Source organism: Callospermophilus lateralis, chromosome 3 (assembly GCF_048772815.1).
Source record: "Callospermophilus lateralis isolate mCalLat2 chromosome 3, mCalLat2.hap1, whole genome shotgun sequence".
In the NCBI taxonomy this organism is placed as follows: Eukaryota; Metazoa; Chordata; class Mammalia; order Rodentia; family Sciuridae; genus Callospermophilus; species Callospermophilus lateralis.
The window spans coordinates 46,780,531-46,799,926 of record NC_135307.1 but is presented as its reverse complement, the minus strand read 5'-3'; the positions used below and the strand labels follow the sequence as shown (position 1 = coordinate 46,799,926).

Here is a 19,396-nt window from a genome sequence, read left to right as displayed (position 1 = left end):
TTTTTGAGAGAGAATTTTAATATTTATTTTTTAGTTATCGGCGGGCACAACATCTTTGTTTTGTACGTGGTGCTGAGGATCGAACCCGGGCCGCACGCATTCCAGGCGAGCGTGCTACCGCTTGAACCACATCCCCAGCCCCGAATCTCACTTTCTTCATCTGTAAAAATATACTACTGCCCGTCTAAGAATTGTGAAGATTACATAAGATAAATGACTTTGGATGTGCTTAGTAAATATAGTAAGTTGCATTAGTTTGACCAATGATGAATTCTGTTATGTGTAAAAATTACAGTCAATATAACATAATCCACCCAGTACCAAGGTTACCTGATTATGTTTCTATACTTGGTTGGTTAGTAGATTGATTTGTTGGATTATCAGACCTACTTCATGACATGCTTAATAGTTAATCATGTTGAGACATTAATAGATACCATGTTGGAGAAAATTCTAGGATGAAGAGAGACAATTGCAAATGAAAATAGAAAACATAAACAGTGTATTTTAGCAGCAAATCTGAATAGTTCCTACCAGGAAAATTGTGTGTGGAACACTTTAGAGCGAAAACATTAAACCAGATTAAACAAATTTTTCTTTACATAGAAGCTTGAATTTAGAAGCTATAGGAAATTGTTTTCCAATACTGTTTTTTTTAAATATTTTTAATTGTAGATGAACACAATATCTTTATTCTATTTATTTATTTTTATGTGGTGCTGAGGATTGAACCCAGTGCCTCACATGTGCTAGGCAAGTGCTGTACCATTGAGCCACAACCCCAGCCCTCCAGTGCTGTTTTGCATGAAGTTAACCATCATATCCTTCGGTTCCATGTTCTAAAATTCAATTAACTGGAAACTCTTTGAAAGAAAATTAAGACTTTTTCTTGTCATTATTCCCTAAATAATATAGTTAGGATAGCTATTTACATAGCATTTACATTTGTAGAGGTATTATTATAAGTAGTGTAGAGATAATTTGAAGGATACACAGGAAAATTACCTTGGTTATATGAATATACTACACCATTTTATATTAGACTTGCACATCTATAGATTTTTGGTATTCATGGGGGTACTGAAACAAACCCCCCATAGATAATCAAGGGACAACTATATATAGTTATAAATACTCTTATCCTTTGTTAATTGGAAGAACAAAACAATTCTCTCATAAAGATGCACAAAATTCTGTATTAATTCTAAATGTTGGGGACAATGACTTCCTTACAGATAGATTTCTTATTTTATAAATGAAAGTATATGTAATAACTTACAACCATATACATGTACTTTAAGATGTTAAAATGTAGGAATACCTTTTAAATTTAAATAATATATACTGATTTCCAAAATATAATGTGTGGAATTTAAAAATGTATGTTTTTGACAAATTCAAATTTGCTTTCATTGAAAACAAAATTATGCATTCTAAAACAGATCAATGCACTTAACATGAATTACAACAGTAATTGATATAGTAGTAGGCTTTGAAAATCACTACAGTTAATACTTTAATTCCCATAAAAGAAATGAAGGGGTAAAAAAAATGTAATAAACAATTATATTTGGATAATTGTACTACTGGGTCAGTTATTTTATGCCCAGTAAAAGTACCCACTAAGATTCCATAGCATAAATTGTGCTATTTATAATCATTAAATATAGTTTAAATTTTACCCTAGGAACATCTTCTGTAACTATGAATCTAATGTTGTTCGCTAAATGAGGACAATATTGATTGTCATATGCTGCCCAAATCGATCATGCTGGCAGCCAGAATTACAGTAATCTGTCAGTATTGATGACTGTCTTTCAAGCTTTGAAACCTCTCCTTACTTCACTTGTCATTTCTTGCCGTACTTGTACTTGAAAAGCATTTTCATGCAACCTCTGATTTTGTCAGGTACTTTTTTTTTTTTTAAGCTCAATTTATTGGTTTACTCATGCAATTAGAATTGAATTGAAACCCTAGGGAGGAAGACCAGGCAGATTCTAGGTAACCATTGGACCAGAGGGATATTTCAGGTTTGATCTTAGTCACCATTTCTTAGTTACCTAGAAAGAATGTTGGGGTGGGAAAGTGGGGGTTATTGTTGATTTATTTTTGCGGTGAGAACAACTCTAAAGCATTAATTTCATGGCCTTTGCCATTGTAACTCTATTCTATTCCTTAAATAAAAATTTTAAAGCAGTTATTTGTTTTGATCCTGAAGACATTTTGACTGACTTCTAAATGTACATATGTTAAATATGTTGCCATTGTGTACATACTGTTTCTTTTTTAAAGTGAGATTTACATGTAAAAAATTTCAGAATTTACAGTATATAATTCCATTGTATTAGTATTTAGCATTCTTAGAGAAATAGAATCAATCCCTCCCCTGATGATACTGAAATCTGCCGCTAGTCAAGTACCTTATATTTAACGGTATAATATTTGTGTAGAAATACATACATCCTCCTGCATGCTTTAAATCATCTCTAGATTACTTTATAATATCCAGTATGTAAATGCTATATAAATAGTTGTTATTTTGTATTGTTTAGGGAGTAATGACAAGAAAAAATTCTGTACATGTTGAGTAGAGACACAATTTTTTTTTTTTATCCAAGGTTGCTTGAATATACAGATTTTAAAACAATCTACAGATCCAGGTGGTAGAGATAATGAGAAAGAAAGAAGGAACTGGCTTTCACATTTGCAGGGCTGATCAAGTCTGAAAACTGTAGAGACTCAGGGAAGAGCTGATGTTACTGTCTTAGTCTGAAAGTATCTGGAAATAGGATTTCTTCCTTTCTCAAGTGACCTCTGTCTCTTAAAAGCCTTTGACCAGATGAGGCCTACCTGCTTTATGGAAGGTAATCAGCTTTACTCAAAGTCTAATGATTTAAATAGTAATCACACCAAAAAAAAAAAAAAAAAAAAAACAGTTACAGTAACATCCGGAGTGGTGTTTAACCAAAAACTAGTTTCCATGACCCAGCCACATTGGCCGATAAAATTAACCGGTATGTCCTGTTTCTTTTCTTCTTATTGCAGAATTCAATTTGAGAAAAGTACATAAATCATAAATGTACTATGATGAATAATTACAGTTAACTACCACCACTTCAAGAAATATAACTGTACTGTTTTTCTTCTTTCAAAAATATCTATTGATCATTTACACAGTAATAGTAAAGATTTTGAGGTTAATGCAGAAACCAATCAGATGGTCCTCTTGTTCTTGTAAAGGAATAGAGAATAATGTGTATGTTAGTAATTATTATGCAAGATAAAATGAAAGTATTATAGTAGAATAATCGATGATATGAGAGTTCCAAGGAAGAATAAATTAGTTTTGAATAAGAAGATCAGGAAAGAATATACAGAAAATTTGGATCTCAAAGAACGGGGTTTGAACAGATAGAATACAACATATCTATTATGTTCTTATAATTTACAACTTAGAGCTTTGTGTGGGTATACTATACATATAATATTCTGAATTATACAGTATGAGGGATATTACCCAATTAAATGATATGTTTAAAGAAATACTTTATACCTCAATTTAATATTCTTTCCTCCCATAGTCAGTATTATTTGATTTCTTCTAATCTATTTAGATTGACTTTTTCTTAAATGCCAGAATTGGGTTTCTGCTTAACTTTATCAGACAAATTACAAGAAGTCAATGATCATTCTTCAATTAGTCATAGTTTGTTATCCCTGCAGTTCTACTACTCAAATGTAAAGAACCTGTTGCAGAAGTATGAGAGCCAAAACTAAATGAAATGCGATTGATTGGCTCTGCTAATGTGGTTGCCTTTCATTATGATAGGACATTATAAAACTCTTAAGGGGGCCCATCAATATTGCTGTCATTTTATGTTAGCAGAAAATCAGTTTCTTAAGAAGCTACATAATTTTATGTATCTACTGTCTTTTATAGATCATTTTCCCAGAAGATTACATCAATAAGTATGAACTATCCCTAATTTAATCAGTAAAGAGAGGATAATAATAGTACCAAACTCAGGATTTGTGTAAGGATTAAGCGAAATTATCTACATGAAGCACTAAGCAGCCTGTTCATCATGTGTAGCAGCAGCTTAGCAAATAGCAGCTACATGATGGTTGATATTATTAACCTTTATATTGACGCTGGAAATATACTAAAACACAAACCTAAGTATACTGAAAGATTAATGATGGTTGTTTAACATTTATTGAAATAGGTCTACATTTGTTGACTACCTGCAAGTAATTATTTTTATCTTACCCACCACAAACCTCATTTCTGTCAGTATAGTTTTGTCAAATATACTGGCACTCCTCCCTAACTTCACCCCTCTTTGCAATCATCCCCGGCACACTGACACCCAGGATACTCTATAATGTGTCTAGCTAAACCATGTTTATTTTCTAAGAATACCCTTCTCTTTCAAGCCCATATTTTTACTCTAAGAGTGCCCCACCTCTACCTAATTATACTCATTCTTAATGACCTAATCCCTTACTTATTGCTCACATTACTTCAAACATTTTTGTTATAGTAATTACCATGTATGTGCACATATTAACATTTGTCTTACCCCCCTTGTTTCACTGACTTCCAGCACAGTCCCTGCCCTAAGAGTAAATGGATTCTTAACTCTTCATTTTTTTTTCTCTTAAACAGAAAATTTGCTACCCATTTACCAGTATATATTAAAAGTTCACTTGTATTTTTATGTTCTATGTTTTTAAATATTTTTATATGTTGATGAACCTTTATTGTATTAATTTACTTATGTGAGGTGCTGAGAATAGAACCTAGTGCCTCACACATGCTAGTCAAGCACTCTACCACTGAGCCACAACCCTAGCCCCATGTTCTATGTTTTTGAAGCTTATGATTAGTATAGATTCTGTTAAGAACAAAAAAAGTCCCATTTTTTTGTATTAACTTATAATTTTGGTTCAAATTAAACTACACTACAACTCTTAAGAGCTCACTGAGTAGTAAGAAGAGAGAACCTAGGACAAGAAGAAATTGCCTCTGACGTAGGAATAAGCCAGAATGGTACACACCCAAGGATTTTATATTTTGACTGGTTTATCATTATATTTTTATTAGAGGATATTATTGTTTAATGAGGATAATTTTCAGAGACCAGTAGTCGGGGGATATAAGGGGACAAGCTAGATTCTGCAATCTTTGTAATGTTTTGAATAACCAATAAAAAAAAAAAAGAGGAAAAAAGGGAGAAAAAAAAAACAGAACTAAAACACCTCTGACTTGATAGTGAAAGAAGTTGTCTCAGGTATTGCATCCAAGAAGGAGGCTGTGTATAGTAGTAGCCCTAAAGGTTCACACTACCTTTCTGTATGTCAGGGAAAGTGGTAGCCACAGGAGAGCAGTAGGGGACAGACATGAGAGTCTAGATGCTAGTGAGGTCTACGTTAGTGATTCCCATTAAGAATCTTGTGTTGTTTGTTCTTTATACATTCTAATTGGAAGTCTGAAACCTCACAGACAAATTGGTTAATTGTTAAATACTCCAATACGTATAATTATGGTTATTCATGCTTTAAAAGAAGGGAAGGTAATTCTTCATACAAAAGGTCTCTCCAGCTGAATTATCCAAGTTTTGAGATCTTTGAAATTTTTTGTGGTCTTTGAAATGCTTGCAGTCATTTTGCCATTAATATTAACTCATTGTAGACAACATTCTTTAAAAAAAAAAAAAAAAAAAGAGTAGACAACATATTTACCTAATTGGAACATCTGAGTCCACTGTGTTAAAGACATGGATATTACTTGCAATTAATTGTTTGCTGTGTTTAAACATCCTGTTGGCCCGGATTTTGCTGCCAAGCCTTATAGTCTGCATATACAGAGAAATTATTTAAACAAGAGCCCTGGATATGTGCAGCAGTTCTGTGGTGACTAATGTATTGTTTACTATCAGTTTTCATTTGTTCAGCTATTCTTTCAATAAATGGCAGTTATGTGCCTATTGGGGTTTTGAGGGGCTTCCATAAAATCATTGTGGGAATATTTTTATTGCATGCCTTTCAAGGTGTTAGTTTTGGCCTAGCAAATCTAGACGATGTCTTCAAAAAGATGCAGAAGCAATTAGTGTAAATCTGTCTGGCATGTCTAAAACTTACATTGTCTCTCAGTGTTCTCTAGACACAGTCTTTTCTAAGCTGTAACTAATATGGACTAGTAATAATTACTTATATTTAAATTGTGTGAGCTCACAAAAAAATGACTTCAGCGCATGGACAGATTCTATGAACATTTTTCTAATTCTAGAGATATTTAAGTTTTTACCCTCTATCGATAATGCACTAATAATAACATTACAAAACAATTTTGGATCATTGATCTGTTACCAGATATTGTCTACTTCCTGCATGGGAGGCACTGAGAAAAAAAGCTAGGAAAAGAAAGGAAGTCATTGCTTTCAAGAAGCTTACGGTCTGCTGTGGAAAAAAATCCTATGGATGGGTAAATGAAGTGCACACTGATGAGAGTCCAGCAATAGTAGTATATACAGAGTAGGGTGGTAAAATAATTAATTTTAAGTGGGAGAAGATGGGTAGGACAGAGAATTAGAAATGGCTTTACCAAAAAAGACTGCTCAATTAATTACTCCAAAGAGAAAAGGGACTTTTCAAGATAGGAAAAGTTAGTGAAGAGTTTTTCAGGGGTGGGAAATGGCCTGGAGGCATACAAGTATGGGTGACATAAAGCAAAAGAAAGAGTGGTGGCACATGAAGATCAAGAAGTAGGTCAGAACCATATTATGTAGTTAAACAAAGAAAAGCAATGTAAACGTGATTTGGTTTTTGTTTATTTTTTGTACCCAGGAATGCTTAATCACTGAGCCGAATCTCCAGTTCTATTTTTTTTTTTTTTCTCATTTTGAGACAGGGTCTCACTAAGATGCCCAGGTCTTCATTGAGGCTGGCTTTGAACTTTCAATCCTCCTTCCTCAATCTCCCAAGCTGCTGGGATTATGGGCATACTTCACTGCATCTGCTGTAAATTTAAGGTTTTCTAATGCTACCAACAGTAATATGGCAGCCTGTGTCTAAGGTGACAGTTACTTCTGCTTTTATGTACGTGTCACCTATTTAGTAGTAAAACAGTTATAGTTTGAACTTATCAGTTTTCATTTTTTACAGAAGACTTTCCAAACTGTTTGTTTATTCATTATTTTCAAAGTCTCTATTTTATGTAATAATTATTTAAGCCATAAATGCCAGGCTAGGGAACATCAGTATTACTTTTTTCTTATTGAGGCTAAGAAGGTCTCTCGCTATTTACAAGTAATTGTCATCTTTAAAACAGCATTTGAGATTTTAAATTTCTTATGATAGACTCATGATACTCTTCTCATAGAACGGCTTTTATGCTTTCCCTATAAAATGCTTTTCTACATGATTGTGCTTTTACACATTATATATACTTTAACACATTATTGATAAGTTGAATGCTTTTATTCTTATAGTATTTTGACTTCATGGCAAAAAAAAAATAGCAAAGAAAAATCACTACCATCATCTTATTTGTTTTGTCAAATCCAGTGTGACAGTGTGGTCTACATATGCCAATCCAGACAGTTGGGTGATATCACAGCGTGCCAGAAGGAAGATAGAGAACTGCATCCGAGCCTGGGCAAACTATTCCCTAAAAGCAACCAAACTTGATATTTCTGCACTTCCGTTTTTAACTTCTCACCTATACTATACTAGGGATTTTTTTTCCCATTCATTAAAACCCTGTATTGTTCTATTAGTGATAAAGGTGCTGTGGTATGCTCACATTATTATTTACCATACCTACAATATAATATGCAAATTTTATTCTAGTGTTTGTCTAAATTCAAAAACAGCTGTAGATTCAGATGTTGTTAAGGGTTTTCATAGAGCAAAGAATAAAGGATGTAAAGCTCAAATTAGTCTTTCAACTTATTTTACATAGGAATTGAAGTGCTTTTAATTCATCCTTTTCATTTTACTATATATAAGGGATTTTGATACTGAATTTTTAATAACTAAATAATGGAATTAAAACAAAATGATGGGTCACAAATCTCTCCATTTTCTTCTAACTGCTTTTCCTCTCAAACACTAGAATACAGCCTATTTAAATCTTAACTTTTGCTTGCCAAACCACTGTTACCGTCCATCTGTTCATGCCAATTGTAAAGAAGGTTCAGTTTTTAGTGAAGCTTTGCATTTCACATAAGGTATGTGAAGTGAAATTTCACAAGGGACATGATGGATCCTGATTCTTAGCGATAAACCTTTGGGGCCATCAGGGTTGGCATATGGTCCAGTATGATATGAAGGCTTGGGTTCCCTGGCTTCACTTCTTTGGCGTGAAGCTGATAAAACCTGGCTCTTGAGTATTATTTCACTGGACACCAATCATGGGCAGCAGGAACTGCCCATTTAACTCTCTGTGGGAAGGAAGCCCAGAGAGCATTCACAATAGTACCATTGTCAAGTTGCAAACTGCTCTGAACAGCTTGACAGCTAGGGAGGAGGGGAAGGGGTTGCTTTACTAATTGCTGTTCAGAAAAGAGAAGGAACAAAAACAGTTGTTGTAGAACTGATGTTTCTACATTTACTTTCTTGATAGGAGTGTTGACTTTTATTTAGCACATAGCTACCATCAAAAAGAAAGCAAATGAGTATATGTAAACAACCACCTGTAGTAATCACTTGTTAACATGCCATTACCTATTTTTAGCCCACAAGATTATAGCAGAGCAAATGTCAGTTTTGCTTTTTTTTATATTTTGATTAAAAATTATGTATTTTTTATATTCATAAAAATTTTAAAGAGGAGGAAGTAGATTAAAACCACCACAGTTCACAGAGCAAATAAGGTTATAAATTTGATTTAATTTCCTTTACACTTTGCTTTTTAGAATTCCAAATAGCATCTGAATACATATAAGCTATGTTAGTATAGAAATGTAAATTAGCTTTCTGTGTAACAGTTGCAAGTGCAAAAATAATCTACTAAAGATAAATTAGTTATCACATCTTAAGGTTAAATACTGTATTTATCATTTACATGAGTAGCTTATAGTGATTTTAGTTTTGTATGGTTAGCTCATTGAATTGTTTCTAGTTCAAGTGTTTTTATAAATGTGAGAATTATTTCCTTTTTATGAAGTATTATGTAGCCTGATATTTGTATTTACACTCTTAAATTCTCTCTCCTGTCCTTTCCATTTTCTTCTGGTCAGTTCTGTCAATGGTAGGTTGGTCATTCTGGTAAAAAAAAAAAAAAAAAAAAAAACAACGATCATATATATATATAGTAGATATTTTAGATATTGTATACAATGTATTTTTTATTAAAACTTATTTTCAATATCCAGGGATTCTGACTCCACAGTGTATTTCCACAGATGATTTTTTTCCTGCTGATATTGGAATATCAGGGAGAGATATTTTAAATCTGTAAATTTTTTTTTTATAAATGGGATGCTCTTGCCAAATTTGAAGAAAGTCAAATGCATGTTTTGTGAAATTAGTAAATCTATAAAATTTACTAGTATTCCATCTTCTCATATCTCCTTAAGTGATTTTAGCAAATGGGCACCAGTGCAGTATTTCAAAAACAGTAATTCATTGAATGCCCATTCTTCCTTTTACTGCAGAATAGATTATATTTAAGTCAAGATTAATGGATAGATTTTGATGTTAAAGTCCAGTGTCTAAGCCTATCATTCCCTGGGGGCATATAGTGCATTAGTTTAAGCCAATATAATGCTTATCATAGATTCTACGACACTGTCTTAAATGACAGTTTGCTGTACTTTATTACTACTTACTATGATAATAAAATCATTTTTGTATTCCCAATAATTATAGCATTTAAACAAAATCTTAATTAAATTAGTGCACATTTAGGTCGAGATATCACTTAAGTAATTGTACACTGTAAAATTTCACTTGTTTTTTTTCCCCTTTTTGCAGTCTTCTTCCAGTATTCAAGTTTAGTATTTAATTCAAATATATACATTCATTTCCTCAACTTTAATCTACTAAATTTTTGCTCCCAAAAGAAACAAGTCCATGTATCAGATAAGGTTATAAATTTGGTTTAATTTCCTTTTCTAGTATCTGCAATGTTTTTGAAACTCTTACTCATAACTAGTGATTTTGAAGTAGTTCTGCCTCTACTATGAAGGCCTCATTATACTAAACTAATAATAATATATTAAGTAGATATTATCAATAATAAGAATACACAATTTTTGAAGCTGGGGCTATGGCTCAGCAGTAGCTCACTTACTTAGCATGTGTGAGGCACTGAGTTCAATTCTTAACACCACATATAAATAAATAAAATAAAGGTCTATCAACAACTAAAAAAAAGAGCACAAAGTTTTAATTTCATTAAATTTAAATACAGACAAGTTAATTTTTCTTTTAGATATTTTGCTTTGTACAACTTTCATGAAAGTGGAATCATGTTAGTACATTTTGGAAACCACTGATGATTATTAGATTATTAAATGAGAAAAGATTTTCGGATCCTTTGGGGTAGTTTTAAAAATTTAAGCCTATTTAAGGTTAATCTTTTTAAATGTATTTACATGAACTTTAGTAGAAATGGGCTTCTCAACTTTTTACTTAATGTTTTCATTTAGTAATTGATTTATGAGCAATTATATATGGTACAAATTTTATTCAACTCCAGTTTTCAATAATAGGGCTATCCTCACACTGCCTTAGCACCTGTTATGGATTTTGAGTCATCTGGCAGCCCATGGGACTTAGATAAAGAAGTACCAGGTGTCCTGCCTGTCTCCTAATTGAGACGCAGTGAAAACAATATAGTCTTGGCAATATGGTTAAAAGGATGGATTAAAGCCCAGCTTTGTCTGCTCTGACAAATCACAGCTTTTCCTTCATGATGTAGATAGTATCAGCTACTAAAGAATTTCATTAATATAAGGCATCATAAAAATAGACAATTTGTCATAACCTGTTGCAGACTTTCAGAAGAATTTTTGTTAACATGGTATAAGTAAATAATACTACTACTCAGGTTCATACTGTTTGTTTAGGGAAATTTTAGTTTTATTGCATATGAGCTAAACTATATGTTTCATGAAGAAATTAGCTCCAATAGGAAAAAAAAATGGCACATCCTTCCCCCTGCCAGATTATTAATTTTGTTTTGTGTAAGGTAAGCAATATAGTTTGCTTTCATCTTATAAATAAACAGTGCCTATTAGGTCATTGGACACTTAATTTCCCAGTATATTCCAGGGAAGTACACTGCTTCACCACTGATAATAGCATGAGATCCTTGAAGTGTACTTGCAAAAGATATCTACTCATATATCTCAATAAAATCTTATTTTTCATCATTTAAGACTGAGCAGTGATATTGATTTACAATGCTTAAAGATATTTCAAAGTCTTTTAAAAGTAAAATGTTATCTGTGACTTTTTCACTTTATGACAAGGATATTTTTTACTATAATAATAAAAGTATAATGAAATATAGTATAACAAAATAAAGACATTTTTCAAAACTTGCTCACCTTAGAATTTAAACTAATTTTCATTGTTTTGGTCATCATAATTAACATGCCTAATCTACTTCTGTTTCTATACATACACCTAGATCATTGAGATTGGATGTAGAAAGAGTGCTGGGCATTAATTAAAAGTCTAAGGTTCTAGTCCCAACTCTAATCAGCAGCTTTGTTTTTCCAAGCAAATTTTTTTAATATTTATTTTTTAGTTGTAGTTGGACACAATACATTTATTTCACTTATTTATTTTTATGTGGTGCTGAGGATCGAACCCAGGGTCTCGCACGTGCAGGGTGAACGCTCTACCACTGAGCCACAACCCCCAAGCAAATTTTTGTACTCTTCCCCAAAGCAAGGCTTATTGCTAAATAATCGTTTTGGTGATTAGACTGTTTCCAGAAGGTAATGTTGGTGGATGTATCCTTACTCTAGTTCTGTCCTAAATATTCTCAATAAATGATGCTGCATTTTGCTATAATACCTCTCAAGATGGCCCTTTTATAAATCTAAACACAAATGATCCCCACTTTACAGTGGTTCAACTTAAGATATTTCAACTTTATTTGATGCAAAGCAATACATGTTTTAGTAAAAGCCATACTTTGAATTTTAATAGTTTCCTGGGCTAGCAAAATGCCATAGATTGCTCCCTCATGATATTGGGCAGCTCCCAGACAGCCACCAAATAAGAGGGTAAGCAGCCCTATGTTCTTTAATGTACTGTGGTGCTAAGCTATGATATTCAGTAGTTTAAGTGTATTAAATGAATTTTTTACTTAGAATTTTTCAATTTACAATAGTTGCAACTCACAGTGGATTTATTGGGAGATAACACCATAAAATGTTGAGCATCTGTATTTAAACTTTTATTTTTCAGTTGTCTTTATTCTTAATGTACAGAGCATTTCAAGAAATCTGCCAAAAGTGAACTAGAATTAACCTTCATTTGATTTTATCTATATATTTTTTTCTCCTCCCTCATTGTCTCATACCATTGTAGAATTTATAAAAAGTTTTAAAATTTCTTTTAAAAAAATGATCACAACTAGTGAGGGAAAATATTTGTTTCCATGCTGACTTATATAATGAGTTGTAATTACTTTTGACATTTATGGATTTTTGTCTTTAACCAATTATTATAATATGTCTAAAGAAGTAATTAACAGTATACATTACATATTTATTCCTTGTGTTTTATTTTCTTTTTTGTTATTAGTTATAAATGGGTCAACAAGATCAAAGGGTAAGGTGAAACCAAACTCAAAAATAAGATAGCTTGAGGGGTTGGGGTTGTGGCCTAGTGGTAGAGCACTCACTTAGCAGGTTCAAGGCCCTGGGTTCAATCCTCAGCACCACATAAAAATAAAATAAAAGTATTTGTGTCCAGCCACAACTAAAAAAAAAAAAAAAAAAAATTTTTTTTTAAAGAAGATAGCTTGAAATTGGCTGTGGAGTTTTCCTAGCCCCAGCACTAGAGAGCCTCTTTGCTGGTTCTCCTAGTAAACTACACTTTCTTAACCCATTAAGTCCCAGGTTTTCAATTCTTCTATTTTAATTCTACTAATATTTTAACTAAATTGATAAAGGTGCATTAAAATAGGTTGAAATCATAATCTACAGCATATATATTTTATGTATTTTTATATAATAGGAAACATGGAACTCTAATCATTCACCTGCTTTCTCAAAAGACCACTAAAAACAATTATTTCAAAGTTACCATAATTGGTACATTTACTGCTCAATTTACATTCATAAAGGTGTTCTTCATCTGGGACAATAGGACAAAGGGATTAAGAAATAGTTTCTAGCCAGGAGTGTGGCACATGCCTGTAATCACAGCAGCTTAGGAGGATGAAGCAGGAAGTTCTCAAGTTCAAAGCCAGCCTCAGCAACTTGTCAAGGCTCTGTCTCAAAATAAAAAGGGCTGGGAATGTGGCTTACTGGTTAAGCACCCCTAGGTTCAATTCCCAGTGCAAAAGAAACGTTTCTATTCCTAAATTTGGGGGGCAAATTTCAGTGGTCTCTTAGTATCACTATTGTAATTTAGAGACTAATTATCCAGTAATTCTGTTTGGCAAATTTTGTCTATTTTGTGGTTAGACTTGGGGAGACTAAATCATGTATTTTGATCTTTATATCTTCAGTACCTAACACAAACATAGCTTAGAAATTTTGTGAATATTGAACAGTTGACTATCCAGTTTAAGTAATCCTCTCCAATTTTTTTTTAAGTCAATAGACAAAATTTCTAAGCAGTTTTTACTTTTGGAATTGTCTCTTTTCCTATGGCTATTATTCTTGGAATCTTCTACATAGAGAGGAAGATGAAATTCCTAAGTATTAAAACTTCGAAGAAGGCACTGAAATATGCAATTCTAAGGTAAATATTCACTAATTTAGGAATTTCAGAGTGGACCTTTAATCTCTGAGACTGTATACCATTGAGTACAGGAATAAACACTGCATACTTGCCTTTGTTTAAAAGTGAGCCAGTGCTTTTGCTGGGTTAGGAAATAAAACATTAAACATGAACTTAAGAGGAAAATAATTAAGTGATAATATATATCTTTGTTATTTGCCTACAGCTGTTAACTTTCATAATTTCTCTTTGTGAAAATTGTATTTTATATTCATTCTTTTGTGTAATATGTATGTATATACACACATCAAAATTTCCATTTCTTTTAGGCTAGTCATAAATTAATAATAATGTGATAATAATTTGAGCTATATATACAACCCACTGGGGTCTGCCATGGAACCAGTGATCAAAAAACTGAAAAGTGTTCCCATTTTTAACAGTAAAAGCAAGAAATTTGTAGAGAATGAGGGTTGTTACTTCCAGTGGGATTGAACTCGATGGCACTCAACCACTGAGCCTTATCCCCAGTCCTATTTTGTATTGTATTTTAGAGATAGGGTCTCACTGTGCTCAGAGATCCTTCTGTCTCAGCCTCCCAAGCCCTTTGGATTATGGGCATGTGCCCCCACACCTGGCTGGGTTGTTGCTTCTTTAAAAACAAATCTAACCAGGCACAGCAGCACATGGCTGTAATTCCAGTGACTCTGGAGGCTGAGACAGAAAGATTGCAAGCAAGCTCAAGGCCAGCATGGGCGACTTAGCCAGACATTATCTTTAAAAAAAAAAAAAAAGATATATATATATATATATATATATATATATATATATATATATATATATATATATATATATAAATCTACCTTTATTCTCCCTATATATATAATAATAAAAGTTAAATACTTGATATTACTTAACCTTTGACATCTTTTCTTCATATTGTTTTTTACCATGAGAAATCAATTTCCTTACATCAAAATAAATCAAAAGTCCCTATTTACATATTACAAATAAATATTACAAATATTATCAAAGAGTTCTTGCATATGAATATAGGTACATTTCTTAAACCAACATTGAAAAGTTGTCCTCCAAGAAATAGCACTTGCTATTTACAAAGACATGAGCCAAACATCAAAATAAACTATTTTAACCTCAGATATAGGGGCACTTTTAGGTTACCCTGTATTTATATACTTTTATACCCCAATAAAGTAAATAGTATTTACTATTTACTATTACTAATGGTAGTATTCTCATTAACATACAGATAAACTATTTTTAAGAGAATTCATATACCTATTTTTCCAGGTCCAAGCTGAAATTGAACCCCTGTTTTATAACAGCTGGTCTTGAAGTTTAAAATTAAAAATAATTACTTAAATGTGTAATGATGTTACTATTACTGAAATACAGATTAAATTTAAACTATTTCTTTGTTAAAGAGAATGTTTGGTTCCCTTTATTATTTTTAGAACAGTAATATTCCTTTCCTTTTCTGCTTTTGCAGAAAGAAGGAAGGAGGATTAGTGGATAATTATATTGCTATGATTGCAGCACCTGTGTGTTATTTCTTTTGATTGGCTAGTTCCATATTAAAGATTCCTACCAGCTAAGAGTCTCCCTTATCAAATGTATTTTTAGCTAACTTTGGCTTGAGTTGTTTTAAGTCTACAACAAAACCCTCTCAATTCAACTTAGATATGTACTTTAAACTTTTGTTTAAATCTTTATCACCAATCATTTTAATATAACATTATGGATTTTAATAAAACAATATGGATTTTTGTTAGTTTACCGTCACCTTTTTATCTTGCCCATTTCATTTTTTTTTTAATTTTAATGCCATTTGCAACACTTACAGTAAGAATATAGCCAGAGCTGTCCTCTTGTTGGTAGCCATCGAGTTTGTGTATGCCACTCAACTTATAGGTACTAATAACTCTTGCCTAGAGAGCTGCCTTTTGTAAGAAAGAAGTGCCCAACTTATTATAAGGAGATACAGGGATTAACTGCTTTAGATTCTGGTTACAATTTCAGATGTTAACAGCACTGTTAGGAAGTTTGTAATCATTACAATCACAAAAGTCCCTTGTTGTGGATCCAGGACTATGGTTTAAGTACTTAGAGTTTATTATGTGTCTTTAATATATGTTTTCTGAAGTAAAAAAGGCAAAGGCAAATGTACTATAGATTGGGTTGATCTGTTTTTGATATTATTTGTCTACATCAAAACTGAAAAATTATGAAAAAATTTAGCTTTTAGAAGGTGAGTTATCTTAAATTATATTTATCAAGCTAACAGTGTTTTCACAGGTAACTTTAGATGTTAGCCTGTGTGATGACTACTGTCGTTTCCCATTTAAAATTAACTACTAATGGTTATTTTCTTTCATTCTGCCACCTAGACTCAAAAAAAATCATTTTAGAAAACATTGTATTCCCTATCAAAGATTTACTGTAATTTTATTAAAATTGTGTTTTCATATAAAATGAAAATGTTATATCAGGATAATTTAGTTTTGTGCCCTGTGTGTTAGTTTCTTCTGTTTTATAAACCTCCTTTTGTATAGCAAAGTAGAATTACTTTTCAAAATGTGTTTTATTTAGATAATAATTTTTTTCCTCTGATAAATTTACATTAGAAATATCTTGTTTTAGAAATATTAACATTTGCTTTCTTTCTGCCTAATTTTTTTGTATAAACTCTAAATATAATAAGATAAAGTAAAATATTTCATTTATAGGCCCTCTGAAAGTAGAGCATTTTCAAAGCAGGTAGGTGTCTCCACCCTACTTTTCATGAAGCGTTTTACCCATTCAAGCAGACTTTTAAAAACAGCTTGTTTTGATAGCAGACTGTTCTCCTGTGGGCCTTCAGCCTTTGCTTCCTGGCAGCACCTTTGGTGCGAAAAGAGAGTGATCAATTGGGAGACTATCAGTGCCAGCATGCATAGAGTGATAAGTTAACACACCACTGGGAATTTCTAGGGCCCACCAAGATACTTCACTTCTAATGTGCTAACAAGCTCATTTTTCTACCTCTTGCCTCTTCAGTTATTTTTTTTTTCTCAGAAGAGCTTAGAAGTTGAGTGCATCAGGCATAATGAAAAGCTCTGTAGGAGGGAGAAGCAATAACCCCATTTTTCCCTTTTCAGCCAAATAGAAAATTAGTTTCTGGTAATACACAAAGGCCAGTATTTTTTGTACAAGGGGCACTGCTGTGAATCAAAGGACTCTATTAACTGCAGAAAATTCGGCAGCTGTGAATCTCCCCCAATGAAAAAAGTACTTTCCAACAAGTTGTGAGATATGTAGTATTATTTAGATTGAACCATCAGTTTCATCCTCTGCCGTTTATAACCATATACTCCCTTTAAAAGTGTGCTGTGTTACTTTTCCCTGTTAAATTGGACTAAAAAATATCTGTTGTTATTCCACAAAATCCTTATCATCAATCATTTTAATATAACATCTAATCACTACCCATTTCAGAAGTAAGATTCTTCTGAAGTTCAACCCCAGTGTATATAATTGAAAATAATAGATTGTAAGGAATTGGAATTCAGGTTATTTCAGTATGGGATGCATAAAATAAATAGTAATGCAAGAGAATACAAAGCCATTTAAGGGACAAAAGATATCATAATCAAAGTCAAATGCATAATGATTATACTATAGTCTTTTAACTCCTAGTCTTTTTACCTTAATGAACTTTTACAAACTAACTGGCTGTGGTATCGCCCATTGAATTATCACTTTAAATTGCTTCGTTTCAAATTAATTTCCTTGGTCTGTGTATAGACTTGGTCCACAATTTCTAGAATTGTGGAACTATAATTGAAGAATAAGGAATTTTAAGGAAGAAATATTAAAGTTGGTTTTAGAAAAAAATTCAGTAAAAAAAGAAGAATCAATAGGCAAATCTTTATTATTATTTAAATGTCTTGTGTACATTTTTTATTATCCTTATTTAAATGTCAACATAGCACACTGAGTACAGCAGGAAAACTTTTAAAAGTTGTAGAAGAAAGGTTAACTGATTTCTCAGTTCAAGAACTATACGACATGAAGTCAGCATGTGAGTTTTTCCTGATAATTGTATGTTGCTGCCTGCTGCTCTACATTTTGACAGCCATTTCCATAGTTGCTTTCGTGAACAACAGAAATATTCTCTCTCTTTCTCGCCCTTTCTGTGCTAACAGCACAATCAGACCTGCTGAAACAGGAAGCCTGGAGTGGGTTGTTCAAAAGCAACAACACTTCAAGGTACTGGTTGCTTGTCAATAATATCAGAGAAGAAAATGTGGTGAAAGAGAAGTACAGTATTTTTCTGTCAGTGTCAGTGCCCTGTAGATGCTTTGTTAGACAGTATTTAGGAGTCCTGTGGACTCTTTGCAAATATTCCTGCTTGTTTCAGTGTTATAATTGACTAGGTATTTTTTCCTGACACACAGATTCAGCTATGTATTTATCTTAACCGCGTGGAGTTATTCTAGGATTATAGCAACAGAAGTCTTCCATTTAAAATGAGAACAATTGTTGAGAAAATGCAGTGATTTTAGAAAATGAAGAAGATATGCAGGAATTTTTACAATAAGTCTTTTCCAATGAAAAATATAGAATTTTGGACAAAGTATCTTAAAGGCAGCATTATAATATTTATTGCATGGCTTTTGAGAGTACATCTGCCGATGGAAGCTGATTAGCAAGAGGAGCCTAGACTGACCTGAGAGTAATTGAATCCTTTCTCAAGTAAACTATTCGCTCTTCGAGTATGTCAGTATTATAATTATTTTCTAATAAATGTCTCCCTGTTAAGCTGTCATTTAGTGGTATCATGAGGAGTAAACTTAAGAAGTACATTTTATGCTTTAAAATGGCATATTTTTAATCATATGCAAGAATAATCAGTGACTAATTTACTAAGAAGCAGTGAAGTTTAGCAATCATATTGGTCTTTTTTTGATGAGAGCTGTTCCTTTCCCGTATAAGCTGCATTTAAGTTCATCCTTAACAGAAGGAAATCAGCTATGAGGAGAGAGCACGATATCTGCAAACAATTGTCCAGCACCATTTAGAACCAACAACATTTGAAGATTTTGCAGCACAAGTTTTTTCTCCAGCTCCCTACCATCATTTACCATCTGATGCCGGTAAGATTAAAAGAAAGTATTAGTTACTTATTGTAACTGGAACTTGAAATGCAATACCCTTTTGTTCTAAAAACTTGCTTGAATAAAATTCTAATCATTGAAATATACACATTTTTTATCGCTATTCAAATTTGGCCTGTAAATTTGATTTGTTTCGCTTTATCTAACTGCAGTTCCTCCAGAAGTCAACAATATTCATACAGGTACATGCACCACATTTTATCTGAGCTAATAATAGTGTGTGACCCTTGCATCTCATGGAATCATTACTGAACTATCTGCAAAAGAAACACAAGTTGAGCATGTACTCTCAACTTTAGAGG

The 19,396-nt window shown here is 32.4% G+C and overlaps 1 protein-coding gene across 5 annotated transcripts in view; it reads left to right on the top strand.

The window, feature by feature from the left end:
• Ralgapa1 (Ral GTPase activating protein catalytic subunit alpha 1) overlaps nt 1–19,396 on the top strand; it is a 236,119-nt gene that overhangs the window by 206,535 nt on the left and 10,188 nt on the right. For all 5 annotated transcript variants that reach the window (XM_076850209.2, XM_076850208.2, XM_076850206.2 and 2 more), the window contains one exon: nt 18,949–19,073. In XM_076850209.2, the coding sequence (XP_076706324.1) occupies nt 18,949–19,073 (125 nt within the window). The remainder of the gene's footprint in view (nt 1–18,948; nt 19,074–19,396) is intronic.